Source organism: Mytilus galloprovincialis, chromosome 9 (genome assembly GCF_965363235.1).
Source record: "Mytilus galloprovincialis chromosome 9, xbMytGall1.hap1.1, whole genome shotgun sequence".
Taxonomy (NCBI): domain Eukaryota; kingdom Metazoa; phylum Mollusca; class Bivalvia; order Mytilida; family Mytilidae; genus Mytilus; species Mytilus galloprovincialis.
In genome coordinates, this window is record NC_134846.1 from 59,758,410 (window position 1) to 59,776,735 (window position 18,326).

General features: G+C 30.4%; 1 protein-coding gene across 1 annotated transcript; it reads right to left on the reverse strand.

The window, feature by feature from the left end:
- Positions 1 to 166: 166 nt before the first annotated feature.
- On the reverse strand, positions 167 to 18,321 carry LOC143045468 (RAD50-interacting protein 1-like). Its single transcript, XM_076217991.1, has 14 exons — positions 18,158 to 18,321; positions 14,911 to 15,152; positions 13,222 to 13,395; positions 12,665 to 12,799; positions 11,678 to 11,798; positions 7,442 to 7,555; positions 6,629 to 6,854; positions 6,153 to 6,290; positions 5,640 to 5,833; positions 4,092 to 4,157; positions 3,430 to 3,566; positions 2,715 to 2,889; positions 1,070 to 1,188; positions 167 to 371 (listed from the first exon to the last, which is right to left on the reverse strand). The coding sequence occupies exons 1-14, from the start codon at positions 18,278 to 18,280 to the stop codon at positions 182 to 184; spliced, it is 2,154 nt and encodes a 717-aa protein (XP_076074106.1). The 5' UTR covers positions 18,281 to 18,321; the 3' UTR covers positions 167 to 181.
- Between the last annotated feature and the right edge of the window lie 5 nt (positions 18,322 to 18,326).

Sequence of the window (18,326 nt, forward strand, 5' to 3'; positions counted from 1 at the left end):
GCAAGGAGTAATATTAATGAGCTGTAAGTCCCAATTTTACTTGTTCTTACAACCAGCAAAAAACAATTCATGTAAATTAAACCTTGATACCAGATTTAAAATACAAGTCTTCTCAGGTAAATTAGCACCCTTCAGGCAAATATAATACATATGAAAAAGACGAAAATTATAATATCACATTTTAATGAGTTTTGGGTAAATTAAATCTAGTATTTAAAACATCCAATGCTTTTGTTGGATTCAGTTTATATATTTGCTGCTCATGTAAGGCATTTTGTTTTTTCACTGCTTCTTTTTCTTCACATAAAAGTTCTTTCAATAAACAAGCAGATCCTGTTTTTAATGTCAAAAGAATGCAGGCCTCTTTTATTCTACAAAGAAAAATATAACGAGAAATGGCTTTATATATACCATATGCACAAACAATTACTTATGATTTATACATAAAGATTTTTCCACCCTTTGAAAGAAGACAATAGTTAACAAAGGTCTACAACTAAATATCATATTGGAGCAACTTTTCCTTCAATAATTGGTTGTTTCTATTATAGTCAAGAGTACCAATTACATATGCGTCTTCAAGGCTTCCATAATTGTATAAATAAATTTAGTCAATATATATATGCTGTCATATTTAATAATAATAAACAATTATATGAATGCCAATTACACAGTTTTTTTTTACCAACAATGCATTTGCAGTTACAGGATAAACAAAGTTAGTCCAATCACAGATATTGACTTGCCTGGAGATCATCATTTGAAAGCTCCTATTGAAGTAGTATAACAAAACCATTCATTTTAACTGATCACAAATGTGTTTTATCCTTCTAACTCTCCTAGTGGGAATACACGTTTGTTTATATATAAAGGCTTACATCCACTTCACTTCAACTTTGGTGGATAGTTGTCTAATTGGAAATCATACCACATCTCCTTATTTTTTCATACAAGTATATTTATGACTTTAGATATATATGAATGCAGTTGCTCAACTATGAGAGATCCAAATCTAAAATGTACCAGTATAAGTCTTATTGTAGTCCTGCACAACAATTTGTATACTTACTCTCTGAAGTAATTTTCTGGTTTCTGTGTATATTCACCAAACAATGGAAACAGATTTCTACACATATCAAACTCTATTTGACTAGCACCAGTTTCATTGAATTGGTTGGGTATTATTATCTGTGAAATGAAAGTGTGTTAGTAAATCAAATTTTTTGGGGGATAAAATTTGAAGCATATGCTCAGTCAGTTAGATTTCCTATCTATAAAATGTTAGCTAAAAAGAGTTAAAGGAGTTTATCAAAGACAAAAATCCCACGAATTTTAAAAGAATGAAATAATTCAGTAGTATTGAAATCATAATGGAGCTTACCATAATAACTTAAAAAGGATGTCAGACTTCATGTTATTCAGTGATAGCAACCTCAGATTTTCTGTAATATTTTAATGATTAAATTGTCATAACTTCACAGTTTTCTACTGATAAGAATATATACCTAGAGTCTCCTATGAGCCTGTATACCCACCTTGGATAATTGAAATGAATTGCTAAAATGCATATACAAGGCATATGAACAGATAAAGCCTCTAACGTATTTTTCCTTTCAACAGAAATACACACAAACGTTTTTTTTTTATAATTATTTGTATTTCTATTCTATATAAATATCCTTTAAATTTTTGCGTTTTTTTTAGAAATAACTGAATTTGTCATTTGTCAAATGTTCATGAATTTAGAAAAAAAGCCGTCATATTTTGATGTATATTTATCAAATTTTAAAAATTTGCATTACTTACTTTTTCAAGGAAATTGGTCCAAATTATATTCATACGTAATCAAACCAAATTTCATTTTAAAAAAGATGGATCCATGAACTCATTTTTAAGTTAAATCAGTTTGAGTGATAAAAATCATTTGAAAAATGCATCTTTTCCCAATATGTCACAGTTTGGCGTCATTTTACATTAGCAACGTCATTACCTCCCCTGTAACTGTATCGTATGCCCTTAATATAACAAATGCTACCCAGTAGCAGACGAGTATATAGTTTTTAACCAGTCATTTTCATTTCATGAAGCTATCTGTAATACTTTATACCAGATGGCAACCATGCTAGGATATATAATCACATGTAATGAGAAGAAGATCCAAGGTCGATGGCCACCATGCTAGGATATATAATCAAATGAAATGAGAGGAATATCCAAGGTCATTGTCATAAGTATTAAAAATTTGTGCAAAAAAGTGGTTTCCTGATTGCTAAATCAAATACATTGTACTACATTTGAATATAAGGTTACATATAATGAGAAGAAGATCCTTAGTGATTTTGAATGTCCAAAACTCCAAAGTTAGGCCATAGTTACTCGAAAAAGACTTAAATATGTATTTCATTGCATTTGTTACGTTAAACTAATATATTTAATTTTTGTAACACAGTTCAGTATTCTCCGCAAAAATGTCAGCTAAAAAATTCTGATTATCCCACATATTCAATAAGACGATGAATGTATATTCATTGAATATTCTGCAAGAATGAGCAGATCTAATCCAGAGATGTAACTAACCCTGACAATTGCCAAATATGCAACAGGGCTGGAGGATTTATGGATTGATTTTTTTCAGATAAAAAAAAAAATTATCACATTTTTCTGAGATATCTAGCTGTTACTAACTTAAAAGAAATAAATATAGAAACAATTACCTCATTCACAACCATTTTGTTCAGTTGTCCAGCTAATCTCTGCCATATTTTGATAAAGATTGGTTTATTCAGTAACGACTCAACTCTCAGCAAATGATCTTTTAGCACCAATAACATCTCACAAGCATTTATTGACAGACCTAAAGAGTCCTTTGTAGTTGGTAAGATATTCCACCTGTGAAGAGGAATTGACGCATTCATTAATTAGAGCACAGTAAAACAAAATTACATTAAGTTTCTCAAATTCTCAATTTATATATTTTTGTTATGAACCACAACCATGGTTTTGATCCAAATGTCCTCACATAAATAATAGTACAGTGACACATTTAATAAACAAGAATGAGTTCAAATTACACGAATGTCCCACTTCCACTATCATGTTCTATATGTTCAGTGCACCGTGAAATTAGGGTAAAAAAACTAATTTGGCATTAAAATTAGAAAGATCATATTATAGGGAACATCTGCACATTAACTTTCAAATTGATTGGACTTCAACTTCATCAAAAACTACATTGACCTAAAACTTTAACTGAAAGCAGGACTGACAGATGGATGGACGAATGGACACAGAGACCAGAAAAACATAATGCACCTAGGTGGTTCATAAAAATCTTGTGTAATATACTTGTACAAGGGTAAGTCAAGAATATTTCAGTATAACTAAGTTACTTTTTTGTTGCTAATTTTTATACTTAAGGAAGATACTTACCTTTGCTTTCTGTACAAATGACTGTGTGCATATATATCTGTATACATATAATGTACTAAATTCTTCAACATCTGTTCTGTCAGTTTATCAAGGAGGAAAATAGATGAATCAAAAATTCCTTCCAGCATTCCACTGACCTATAAAAATGAACAGATTATCATTTACTGTATGTGGATTCATTATTTGTGGGATAACAATTTTACTGATTTCTTGGGTAAACATAAACAATGAACTTGATGTATTTTTTATAGGCTTGTATGCAGACATCTTAAATTTAATAAAATTAAATATCCATGAAAATACAAATTTCCGTCAATCTGTGAAAATTGATACCCACAATTTCTATCAATTTGGGTATATAAATCAACAAGACAATACTGGAGAATGAAATGAATCATTTACTAACAGTTAAATGAAGTTTTTAACAATTCAACTCTCAACCAGTGTTAATATTTTGACTTTGGAATAAATTAAATTTGGTGATTTCTAGACAGAAAAGTGTTACAAAATCAGTTTTCTTCATATTATATTTCGATAATCAATAAACGATCAAATCATATTTTAAAACACAATATAGTCCTGAAAATGCATGTAAAATTTATCAATGAACATAAAACATCCATCCATCACCATTAATATTCTAAGGGGAGATAACTACTAACCTCATCAGCAACAGAATCTTCACATGGTTGTGTTTGTTTTCTGAAGTATTGTAGCTGTACAAAGTGCTGAAATGTATAAAGACTTGTTACTTGTTAGATCTTATAAAGTTTTGACTCATACATCTTCTAATAATAGTTAACTTTTAGGTGTGTCTGTATGGTTGTTTTTTTACCCTATCACAGATTCACTTCTATCTTAGTAAGCATTTGAGTCAATTAGTTACAGGATACAAGAAGTATGTAAATTTGGTTAAAATTTCTAAAAGAGTCTGCAATAATGTACATTTTGGGAATTATATATCATAAAACAAATCCTTGATATATATTCATAGACTACATGATTCAACTACTTTTAAAAAATTTAAGCAAACTAATGTGGGAAAGTCTAACCACACTTTTTGGGTGCATACACCCCTCAATACTTTGATTTTACACCTTGTTTGCACCTATTGGTGTTCATGTATTTTAATATTTTTCATGGTTACTTAATTTCAATAATATATAGAAACTTTGGATCACCAATTTTCATAATCATTACAATAAAGCACAGTTATTAAATTGAGAATGGAAATGGGGAATGTGCCAAAGAGACAACAACCCGACCATAGAAAAACTAGACTACATGATTCAACTACTTTTAAAAAATTTAAGCAAACTAATGTGGGAAAGTCTAACCACACTTTTTGGGTGCATACACCCCTCAATACTTTGATTTTACACCTTGTTTGCACCTATTGGTGTTCATGTATTTTAATATTTTTCATGGTTACTTAATTTCAATAATATATAGAAACTTTGGATCACCAATTTTCATAATCATTACAATAAAGCACAGTTATTAAATTGAGAATGGAAATGGGGAATGTGCCAAAGAGACAACAACCCGACCATAGAAAAAACAACAGCAGAAGGTCACCAACAGGTCTTCAATGTAGCGAGAAATTCCCGCACCCGGAGGCGTCCTTCAGCTGGCCCCTAAACAAATATATACTAGTTCAGTGATAATGAACGCCATACTAATTTCCAAATTGTACACAAGAAACTAAAATTAAAATAATACAAGACTAACAAAGGCCAGAGGCTCCTGACTTGGGACAGGCGCAAAAATGCAGCGGGGTTAAACATGTTTGTGAGATCTCAACCCTCCCCCTATACCTCTAGCCAATGTAGAAAAGTATATATTTTCCATTTCAATCTGAGCAATAGTTTAAAAGATTAAAAATAAAATTAAAAAAAAACATTATTGTAGCTGGCATTAGTGGTCTTAATAACAAGTTGATGTACAAGAAATAAAACTGTGGATTCATTTGTATCAACAAAATATCAATTTCATAAATTTTGTGTGTATAGCTGAACAAAATCAAATGTCCTTAAAAGACCATTGAATGCAGAATTTGACAAAAAACAGAAATCAAATATCCTAAAAATTAAATGTCATGTAGCAAACAATATAAAACTTTGTATTAATAATACATACTGCAGAGTATTATATATCATGTAGCAAACAATATAAGAGTAAGACTTTGTATTATAAATACATGTACATACTGCAGAGTTATTCCATTCCTGTAAAACCTCTGTCAAATAATAAATAGCATTAAATATGGCACAGGACTGTTCTCCCAGTGGATCATGTTTGTCCATCACCTGTACTAGACGTATTCTAAACTCCTCTAACAGTTCTAATTGTAAATCAACAAACCGTAACTGGTTCTCTGGGTTGCTTAAACTCTTGTATCTGTCTGCAATATAAAAGAATTATTTGTTGAGACCTTTGAAACTTAAGTATATTTACTTCAGGAAAGGTTGAAACTATAAATAATGTAAGATTAAAGCAATCAAGAAGTAGTAATAACCAAAATATCAAACATTTTATTGGACACATAAACCCAACATTATATAGAAATAAATAAACTGTTATCACATTGATATGTCTGTGTGGCGTAATCACTAACTTTAAAAAAAATTAACTATGCTGGCATTGACCCTAAAAACAATTTTTTGTTTCTTTCACTTTCATTGTAAGAAATACAATAATAATATATGTACAAATGTATTCACCAGTAATTGTCAACATTAAAGTGATAAAACTTTCTGCACATTCAGGAAGGTTAGCTTCATCCATTTCCATAAGTCCCTGGTACTGTGACTGCCATGCTGTTTCTGATGATAACATTAAATCCATCTTACCCTTGGCAACTGAAAAAGATACAGATTATTCCATACTAATCATTTCATAAGCTGCTTCTATATAAAATTACAGTCTCATATTAAAGGAACTACATTTGTTTCATCACACAACCATTGATAACATTAATGAGGAATCTAGTTATGAGTCTGAGTATGGATAAAGCTCATTGTTGAAGGCCCTACAGATACCTACAGTTTCTAAAAATTTAAGTTATTTTGGTCTCTGTTGAAAAGTTGACTTATGGCAAACATACCACATTTCATTTTTTTATTTACAGTTGATGTCAAGTGATAGTGGATGTAAGACATATTCTATCCAATTAACTAGTCCCCTCTAATCTACTTACACTTTTCTTCAATCAAGATCCATCCATTAAAAGCCTCGCCAGCAGTGAGAACATCCAGACAGCATGGTAGTACATGTGGGTAACTATGGGTACCCTGCAGCTCACGATCAAACAAAATGGCTTCATCAATCAGATGAGAAAATATGTGTTCATCATTCATAATATCTTGTAAATCTGTTTTCATTTTATCTGTAACTAAGATGACCATTCCTCTAATAAATTCCATCTACAATAAAATGGTATGATATAAAATTGTGACATGCTTTGATTCCAATTAACTTAAGTTTCATAAGAAACAAGAGCTTACAGTACAATTCCTGATAAAGTATAAACATCTTGCTACCACTTTTGACAGAAAAATAGTGCAAAATTTTCACTGTTTCTATTACACTTGTTAATGACTTTAATAGATGAAGTTTCTTTACATTCCGTTACATTTATTCACTCATTCAGTGTTTGATAGATATTGCAAATGATTTTTTACTGTCAACAGTTTGTCTTTTGTAGATTAAAGATAATAGGCTGTAATGCTGAAAACTGTACAATATTTTCTATTCAAGGATCAATTTATCATTTCAGTCATATTGGCATTAATGCTGGCTAGACAAAACATTTCAGTGTGAGTCAAGAAAAGTATATGCCTTTTCTTTGCTTTACTTCATATCGTGTACTGGTTTTTGTTTTATTATCTGTTGTTTTCCTCAGGTGCTTTATAAACACACCTTACATTTGTGTGATTTGTCCCAAATAATTTCACATTGCTAAGAGCTATATATATTTCCATCCCTTTTGCTATATAAAGCAATAACTGACCTTTGCACTTATTGATTTAAAAGCAGATTTATGAAGCAGTGGTTGTATTCTTTTAGTGAGGAAAGAAGAGTGGTCTCTTATCCATCCTAAAACCTGCCCCAAGTACCATTCAGGCTGAAATAAATATTAAAATCATGTAAAACCTGTCCAAAGTGCAATTCAGACTGAAATAAACAAACAAGTATGTGAAATCTGTCCCAAGTACCATTCATGCTGAATTGAAACAAACAAAATCGGGTGAAACATGTTGCAAATACTGTACCATTCAGGCTAAAGTTTAAAAAATAAGGAACATATTAAACCTCTTCTTTACACTCTTCAGGTTGAAATAAACTTATAAGCTTTTTAAAGGGGCACTAGCTACCATATATATAAAAAATCTAAAGTGAAATAGTGAAATAATAATTCAATTTAAAAAGCCAAAATGGTTCATTTTTTTCAAATTAAGCTAAGAAACATTGATAATGAATAACCTCATTAAATCCGTATTCATGTAAACTTCGATTTAACCCCTTCGCTAGAGATGGATAACGCATGCATTGTCTGTGTACTGGTTATTTAAAGGAAAATAATGTCAACATTGAAAGTGAAACAAAGGTAAATCATTTGACTGACACATATGATCCACAAAAACACATTCTTATACAGGTAAAAACGATGAGAAAGATATATTTTTAATCTATTATATAAAATTAAACAGACCTATCAATATCCAATTACAAGCGTAAGATTAATCTATTTATATCTATATTTATGTTTACATTGCTTATATGTAGTCCAGTCAATCTAGCAGAAATTGGACCCTAATCTTGAAGTTATTGCTACAGAAGACTTTCAAGTTTAAATCTTAAGAATTATACCCCAAATATACACAGAAAAACAGTCCAACAAAATTTAACTTGAGGAAGACTATAAAATAACAATATTAAAACTCCTGTGGAGATTTGCATTAAAATGGGAGATAACTCTGCAAAAAAGGCAGAAATATCAATAAAAATTGATACAAAATTATAACTTTACCGCTTGTTTTCAGCAGAATGTATTGATTGTTGACATTTTAGCCATCTTTGAGTATAACAAACAACTCTAAATGTATTTTCATATCCTTTATCAAGCTTCAACCTATATTTCGTAATTCATTAGTTGACCATTTATTAAATTTTTCAACATGTCAAGGTAAAGCTCAAATTTAATAAAAAAAAATAAGCTTATATTCTTCTTTTCATGTTTCAATGTTTAATTAAACGAGGGAGATGCTGAACCAATATATACAGATATAAACAATACCAAATTTTCACATTATTTTTTTCAAAATGGTCACAAAGCCACAAATTTGCAATTTCTTTAATAAGAAATTAAAATACCCATAACACTCTAGTTTGGTACATTTAAAAGCGGAAGATGACAAGATATAGTCAAATACGAACTTATAACCCCATCAAAGTATCAGGCTTTACATGAATTTTAAGAAAATCAACAAAAAACTGACAAAAAAGACGCATTTTAGGGAGTTATCTTCCCTTTCCAATGTTAAATTCCATAGGAAATTAAAATTGATGATTTTTAGTTTTCCTCAAGTTAGATTTTATGGAACATTTTTTAAGTGTATATTTGGGGCTTAATGCTATAAATTCGAACTAAAACATTTTCTGTTGCAATCAGTGTTTGAGGTTGAACCTTAGTTTGACTGGACTTATGGTCTCCTGAGGTCAACTAGATAGTTACTTAGATGGCGTCTAGATTAAAATAAACACGAAACGAAGCTACATATAATTGTTCCCTTGCCCTGTAAATTGTTTATTTTAGACTTATGATAGTTTGGATAAATGTTTTACATTGTTATAATTAAAATATGAGAAATCAGTGATCATGAATTTGACAGCTAGTGCCCCTTTAAATTATAATAAACCCCATATAAATACTATTTGTGTTATTAAAAATATTTATAATCAAACATGTTTTTATGCCCCACCTACCATAGTAGAGGGGCATTATGTTTTCTGGTCTGTGCGTCCATCTGTCCTTCCGTCCGTTCGTTTGTTCGTTCAGGTTAAAGTTTTTGGTCAAGGTAGTTTTTGATGAAGTTGAAGTCCAATCAACTTCAAACTTAGTACACATGTTCCCTATGATATGATCTTTCTAATTTAATTGCCAAATTAGACTTTTGACCCTAATTTCACGGTCCACTGAACATAGAAAATGATAGTGCAAGACAGGGATGGGGTAATTAAAAATGTAATGGTAATTAAGTGTAATGCATTACAATTTTCCATGTAATTGAATGTAATGTGTAATTGAGCATTTTTTTCAATTACATGTAATGGTAATTTAATTAATTACCTTGAAAAAAGCATGTAATGCTCAATTACTTTTGAATTACATTTCAATTACATGTACTTTTATGGTGTTACAGTTAAGGATTTGTGTTTTATAATATAAATTGTAAAATTATATAAATTTTCAAATATTAATATCAATGCTTTTTTAATATATGAAGTCTGTAATTTTTTTCTGAAGTTTTTATATATTTTATTTGACCTACAGATTTTTTTTTAATAGTCTTATAATTAAAAAAATGTGATAATCATATTTATTAGGGTTGTTCAGTTTTTAAGAAAGATCTTTAACTAAATAGATTGATAAGTAATAAACACCTTGTTAAACACAAACAATAAAATGTGTCACTGTGAAACATCTTTCTGAGACAGTTCATTTAGAATTTAAAATCACTGCATATAATCATTTTGTCAAATTAGTATATACAAAAGGATTATAGAAATAAAAATTAACAGCTATAAAAACAAACAGCAATTAATCAGATTAAAATGTCCAGGGGCAATGCCACTATTTCAGATATTTTATCTAATTAGCAAAATATTGCTAATATTGAGACATTATATACATTGTTTGTACTAAAAATTATTTTCAATATTGTGACAAACACTTTTTTATATTTTTAAAGTAAAATAAAAAAATATTTTAAATTCATTTATAATTTCCTTATTCATATTATGTTTAATTCAAATGAGTTCATTTCTGAGATGTCAAAATACCCCTTGATGTATTGGCAAGTTAATAGGAACAAATTCCCTCTCCTATCAATATAATGATCTTCTAATCAAAAAACTTCCATGTCCTGATCAAACAATGTCTTGTACAACATTAGCTCCTGTCGAAAGACTATTTACAATTGCTGTTTTCAGACCAGAGAGATTCAGACTAATTGACAAAACATTAAAATAACTATATTAAATGATTATCAAATGCAACGCGTAAACTCTGCTTACATGAAAGTTTTACACATGCATTATATAAACATGTAAATTATTGTTAAAAAATATCATGATGAAATGTAATGTGTAATTTAATTAATTACTTTAGTAAAGTAATTGTAATTTAATTAATTACATTTCAAAAACTGTGTAATGTGTAATTAGTGTAATTGACCATTTTTGCAATGTAATGTGTAATTTAATTAATTACATTCCAATGTAATTGACCCCAAGTCTGGTGCAAGATTCAGGTTAAAGATTTTGGTCAAGGTAGTTTTTGATTTAGTTGAAGTCCAATCAACTTGAAACTTTGTACACATGTTCCTTAGGTTATGATCTTTCTAATTTATATGCCAAATTATATTTTTTATCCCAATTTCACGATTCACTGAACATAGAAAATGATAATGGGAGTGGGGCATCCGTGTACTATGGACACATTCTTGTTTTTGAATTTTAAATCTGTCACAAGTTAGACGGGTTCAAAAATACACAACCTTACATTGAAGACCTCTGCTTACTTTGATTAATTATTAATAGATATATTCAATTTTTGTGTAACTTATAAAATACATAATTAAGTCAATCTTATTAAAATAAGTTCTCATCACTTGCTCCTCGATTTTTTATATGTCGCCTCTTATATAAATAAAATCACATGGTGACATATAAAAATCGAGGAACAAGCGATGAGAACTTATTTTAATAAGATTGTAACTAAATCCCATAGGAAGCAAATGTTAAACTATTATCAGCTGTGAAGGAATCGTTATTGCCACATTTCACAAAATACAACATGTAATGAAAGGCTATTTATACTTGAATAATATTTAATCTTCAGAATCAAGCTCAAGGAAAGCTAGACTCTGCAGACAAAGGATGACAAAATATATTCTTTAAAAATGTAACTTTTTTGCAAATTTGTGATTTCCAATTCATACTTTTATTTATCATAATAGCTCACCTTTTCCAAGTTATTTGTTTTTCTGTTGCCATAGAAATGATATTTAAATCTTTTCTTCAATGGTAGCACCATTAGTTGTAACGGAAGTAGAAGCTCACCTTGTTTATCTGATACAGACTGACTATTCTATGTTAAGGACAACTTCTTTGACTTTACTTGCTCTTTCTTAGTTTAAACAATAAAAGCAATATCAATATCAAACCACACATACCGAATAGGAACAAGAATTATATCAGAAAGAAGATCAAGGCTGCAGAAATCACATGATATTATGATATATATGCTTTTTATAAATTTATCTTCTGAAGAGTAGAAAATATCTTGTTGTAAACCTCTCTGATACATTATTGGCCCCCACACTTTTAGATTTATATGACCAGTTCTTCACAATAGTTGCTAAAAAGATACACAGGAACCAAGTCAAAAATCAAAAAATATAGAATGTGTCCATGGGACACATATAATGCTCCCTCATGCACATAAATTATAAAGCATTATAACCCATGATTGCATGAACGATAAAAGTGATGCCAACCAAATTCAGAGTAGATTTGAATTTTATGGTAAAGGCATTGTATATAAGTTTTATGACATATGATTGAGACAAACTTAGGTTAGAGAACGGAAACAAAAAATTCAGCAATTTTTCAATTTGCAAAGGGGCATAGCTCTAGAATGGTAAAAGTTATGCCACCTAAATTCAAACTTGACTATGAAGTAATTAGCATTGTGTATAAGTTTCATGATATTTGTTGAGTAAACTAAAGTTAAGAGAACAGAAAACAAATTTTGGGAAGCAAGCACTTAAGGACGAACAAAAGAAACACATAAATATTGAAACCAAATAAAATAAGTTTGATTAGCTATATAATCTTCATTTAAATTCACTTTTTATGCCCCACCTACGATAATAGGGCATCCGTGTACTATGGACACATTCTTGTTTTACTTTTAATTACTTTGTCATACTGAAATAAATAAGGATACGGAAGCTGTATAGCCAAAAGTGACATAAATAGTTTCTCCAGCAATTCATAATGTTGACTGCTGTGTACTGGTGGAGATTTAACTGTATTCCCAATCATTGGCCAACCAACTGACTTCAATGTTTCTTCAAAATCACTGCAAAAAAGATGGTATCATGATAGTAACAATCTATGAGTCCACTTCTCCCAATTTCATACTATCACATGTGTATGACTTTGTATTTTTTTGTTTAACTTGCTGTGCTTATTTATTTTGCATTATTAAGGTATAAACCCAATAGGACCTGATTTTTTAAATGCAGTCAAAATGTTCATCATTACTCTTGTTAATACAATGTACAAACTAAAAGGACCGATAATTTTTATTTGCACTCTGATTATGTCTTTCACAATTACATGTATCATTGTGAGAAAGGCAACAAGCAATTAATATTTAATTCAACTTTAAAATAACTTTAATTAGTAGTAGAAAAACATCTTTATCAATCAGATAAATTATACTTTAATTATCATGATCTACATAAATTGTTAAGAACTACCAAATAGTGTATATTGTACCTTGCAAGTTTTTCATGAAGTATCTTATACCAGAATAGAATTGTGTCTTTGATGAATTTGAGGAGATGTTTACAATGGGATCCACTGTGTTTATGATAAACATGAGTCATGGTCTGAAAACTTTCCACAGCATTACTCATGACATCTGTCAACATAGCCGTCTGAATATCTGAACTAAAATATAAAATATATGACAATAAGACATGTGTCATGGTCTGAAAACTTTCCACAGCATTACTCATTACATCTGTTAACATAGCCGTCTGAATATCTGAACTAAAATATAAAATATATGACAATACGACATGTGTCATGGTCTGAAAACTTTCAACAGCATTAGTCATGACATATGTCAACATAGCCGTCTGAATATCTGAACTAAAATATAAAATATATGACAATACGACATGTGTCATGGTCTGAAAACTTTCCACAGCATTACTCATGACATCTGTTAACATAGCCGTCTGAATATCTGAACTAAAATATAAAATATATGACAATGAGACATGTGTCATGGTCTGAAAACTTTCAACAGCATTAGTCATTACATCTGTTAACATAGCCGTCTGAATATATCTGAACTAAAATATAAAATATATGACAATAAGACATGTGTCATGGTCCTAAAAACCACAGCATTGGTCATTACATCTGTTAACGTAGCCGTATGAATGTCAGAACTTAAATATAAAATATGTGACAATAAGACATGTGTCATGGTCTGAAAACTTTCCACAGCATTACTCATGACATCTGTTAATGTAGCCGTCTGAATGTCAGAACTAAAATATAAAATATTTGACAATAAGACATGTGTCATGGTCTGAAAACTTTCCACAGCATTACTCATGACATCTGTTAATGTAGCCGTCTGAATGTCAGAACTAAAATATAAAATATATGACAATGAGACATGTGTCATGGTCCTAAAAACCACAGCATTGGTCATTACATCTGTTAACGTAGCCATATGAATGTCAGAACTTAAATATAAAATATGTGACAATAAGACATGTGTCATGGTCTGAAAACTTTCCACAGCATTACTCATGACATCTGTTAATGTAGCCGTCTGAATGTCAGAACTAAAATATAAAATATTTGACAATAAGACATGTGCCATGGTCTGAAAATTTTCTACAGCACTTCTCATTACATCTTTCTGCATAGCTGTCTGAATATCAGAACTAAAATATAAATACAACATATATGATAGTTAAACTTAAATGTTTTATATGAATCAAATTTTAGTTCTCTATTACTTTTTTAGTTATTCATATATTATCTTTTTATAATAAACAAGAGTTCTCATTTCTAAGTTGATGAGACCATTACGGCACTTCATTGATAACTATAGGTTAAAATAAATATGTTAAACTGAAACAACATGTTAAACCAAAATTTAATACAGGAGGGGCTAACAGACATACTGTCAAATAATATACTGCAGTGCTATTGTATGCAGGCATTACATGGTGCAAAAAGAAATAATGGCAGAGGTTTTATGACAGCCTCAGAAGACTTCTGTATCCATCCTAATTACTCTACCAGCTTGTACCGCATGAAGGTGTAATTTCACTTAACATTCTATTTTCAACTCTTTATAGATTATACACTGTTATATCATAAGTATGGATATTTTATACATGTTAGATGACAATTAAAAATCTATGTAGTATAACTGACCTCATTTTGTCAACTTCTTCTATCAGCTGTAAGTATGCCAGATAATACTGATACTGTTGAATTTCTGTCGTAACTTTTTCCAGTTCTTTACAAACATCCTGTTGATTTCTAACATGTTCCACGACCTGTTGATGAAGGTTATCTTTACGGTGTTGTATGTTTGTCACCTCAGTCTGTGTATCATTAGCACCTTGTGTAGCATCGTCTATCTCAGTAGGCAAACTTGAGCTGGCTTCATGTAACTGAAAAATAAAAGCTTTTTTTATGACATTCAGAAATTAACTTGGATGCTTATAGTTTATGAGTAGAGATTTTTGCATTATCAAACATTTGTAAACACAATGTCTCAAAAAGTCAGTGGCCTAAGTTTTTAGCACCGATTATACCAATCACTTTCAGTGATATTGTTTGCCTTAAATTAGTGGAAAATAAAGGCTTTTTCCCCTGGAAAAGAATCCCGATTTGAAAAAAAAATGGCTTAAAATTATTCCCAAAAAGACAACTTTTGTCCAAAACAGTGCGTCTCAGTAGTAAATGTGCATGAACAATGATGAATACAAACTGAAAAACACCATACCTGTCAACTGACCCGTATGTGACCCGAGATTTTCACAATTCTGAGGGATCACCCCGAACACCCACCGGGTCATTAAATTCAAAAAATGACCCGATTTCACCCGTATTTCTTAGCCTTGAGATTGATTTCATAAGTGATATTCCTTTGAAATACCGGCAAATTCGTAATTCTTCCATGAACAGGAAGTTCATCTAGCTATGTAAACTGTCAAATTAAGTGACCCATTAAGTGCATGGCTTCACTTGACAGCTTTGGTGTCAAACACACTGTTAATTAACACCAATTACCTTAGCTTTAGGTCGTAAATAAATTGCACCTGTCTGGTCCATTGGTTTACAAACTGAACTAGAGTTACTTCCCCTTATTTGTCACCATTTAAAATTATTCCTTATATTTACATTTTATGGGTGAAAAAGATTAAATCATAAAAATATAAAATTCAAATACATATTGAAAAATAACTTTTCATTGCTTTATACCTTTATACATTTTTTTTTTAAAAGTTGAAAATTATTTTTTACATTTATACTTCCTTTAACTGTATTACTATATTTTATCATAGCTTAATTTCCTAGTTTGATGGTTAAAGGCTACATAGTCATTAGACTCAAACATTTAAGAATTACATTAAGTTCTAGTGCTTGATGATTGTAGTATTTATTCTGAAGAAGTAAAGCACATAAGACTGAGTTACACAAATTTATAAAAATCTTTAAAAGTGCAATGAAATAATAATTAATATGATTTAAAATGACTTAAAAAAGTGAACATGCATTGATGTTTTGGTATCTTCGATATACGTTATAAGAAAATGTACCATAAATACTGAAATTCAGCTCGAAAAATTTTGTACGCGTTATGACCTGAGATTTGATTCTTCATTGCCGGTCATGACCTGCATTTTCATCATCACAGGTTGGCAGGTATGAAACACTCATTTAAACATTTTTCATGCCTAAAATGACTATATGTGCACATTTGAGGGTCTATTTATGTATCATCTCTGACAAAATGGGGTCTTATTTTAAAGCAGGGTTTGACTCTTGAAAATGAGTCTGTAAATTGAAGATTCAGTCAAATTCATGGTTTATTTTAAATTTCCCAATTTGATGAAAATGATGCATATTTTCCCCCAAAAAAAGGGTAGAGGTAGTTTTGAAAAAAGCCAACAATATCACTGACTATTAACCTAATATCACAATGATTTAAAAGGGTTCACATTTCTGTTAGTCTATGGTTGTTGAAAAAACCCCAAGCGTGTATGATTCATCAATTGATGGGTTACAGATTAAGCAGGACAGAGAGCAGCATTAACATGATTAATGTAGCAATAAGAAAAAAAGCCTGAAAGGACAAACATTTCACACGAAATAACACGGGCCACTATAAAAATTTAGCAATGCAAACTCCCGATAATCAGGGAAGAACTGTAATACAACTTATGGCTATTTGTCCTCCATTACTGAACATGACACAGGTTCCTGTAAAATTTTGACGTCATAATACAAAATATCTGACGACAAAATATCTGTTGCATCAGGCATCATCTCCTTTTAAATACTTCAAAATATAAATGTCTGGGAAGAGAAGTAATTTGTTAAAGCTGACAAATACACGTACATGAAGCTATCAGACATTCCTTCCTGTAAAAATTTGACAACATAAAATAAACAATTTTAATCATCTGATGCAAGTATGAACCTGCAATCGTTGTTTGACATCCAAAGTTTAAAGGTCTATTGTGACAATAATGAATATACATTTTGTACATTTACTGTTTGGACAAAAATTTAAGGGCAGTCCAGTCATTTTGAAAAGGAAGGGGAGGGGGGTCAACAATATCATGTCCCTATTCAAAAGCATTGATCCTAAAACAGGGGGTGGTTAAAACCCAGGTACAACCCAGTAACAAGACATTTTGACACCAAAGTCTGAAGTCATTTTGGCATCAGTTTTGGACAATTCGGGACCAAGACAAGTCGCCACAGCCCACTTCATTTTTTAAAATATATTTATTAAGAAAAATAAAAGAATTGTTGCAGAAATATTAGATTTTGTAGATAAAATATGCATTACCGTAGTTGGTTGTGTATAGTCCGCACTTTTTTTACCTTAAATATGTAGTTTGAACAAGGAATTTCTACAACCCCTGGTTCTGCCACTAATGGTAGGTCATTTTTTATACTACACTTCGTCTTGAAGACACTGACAAGTCCCTGTGGAAACCTCAATTTGGTTATTTAAACCTTCATTTCATTTAACTCTCACAAAATATACAACTATAATATTAGCAGTCTATGTGCACAATAGACATGTATAGAAATTAGGCATAAATGTGGGTGGTAAATGCCCTTTACTGTCAGGCGTCAAACGGTCTTTTCTTACTACCGTTAGTGTCAAATTGGTTAAATTTTACTGTGATTCGTCCAATGTCCCAAGTAGTTATCATTACTGTTGTTTTTGGAGAAAAAAAATAGCGCGATTCTTCAAATTCAGCTGATATTTTTATCGTATAAAAGAAAGTGTACATTTAATCGTCATGCACTAAAAATTACTGCTAACGTCATTTGGCAAGAATTTTTACCGTTATACGTCATGAAGGTACCCCCATTACTACCCTCATTTATATGTTTCAACAGTTCAAAGACAGAGTAAAATGAAATTAATTACTTGTTGTCCTAATGACTCAACAGTTTCTTTTATATTTTTATGAACATCTTTTAAATCTGATAGAGTCTTTATATTTTGGTTCAAGTATTCTGTAACGTGGACATTCTTCTCTGATTTTGCCATCTGTGAAGAAAAGGGATTGTTTACATAGTTGCTTCCCTTAGAAAAA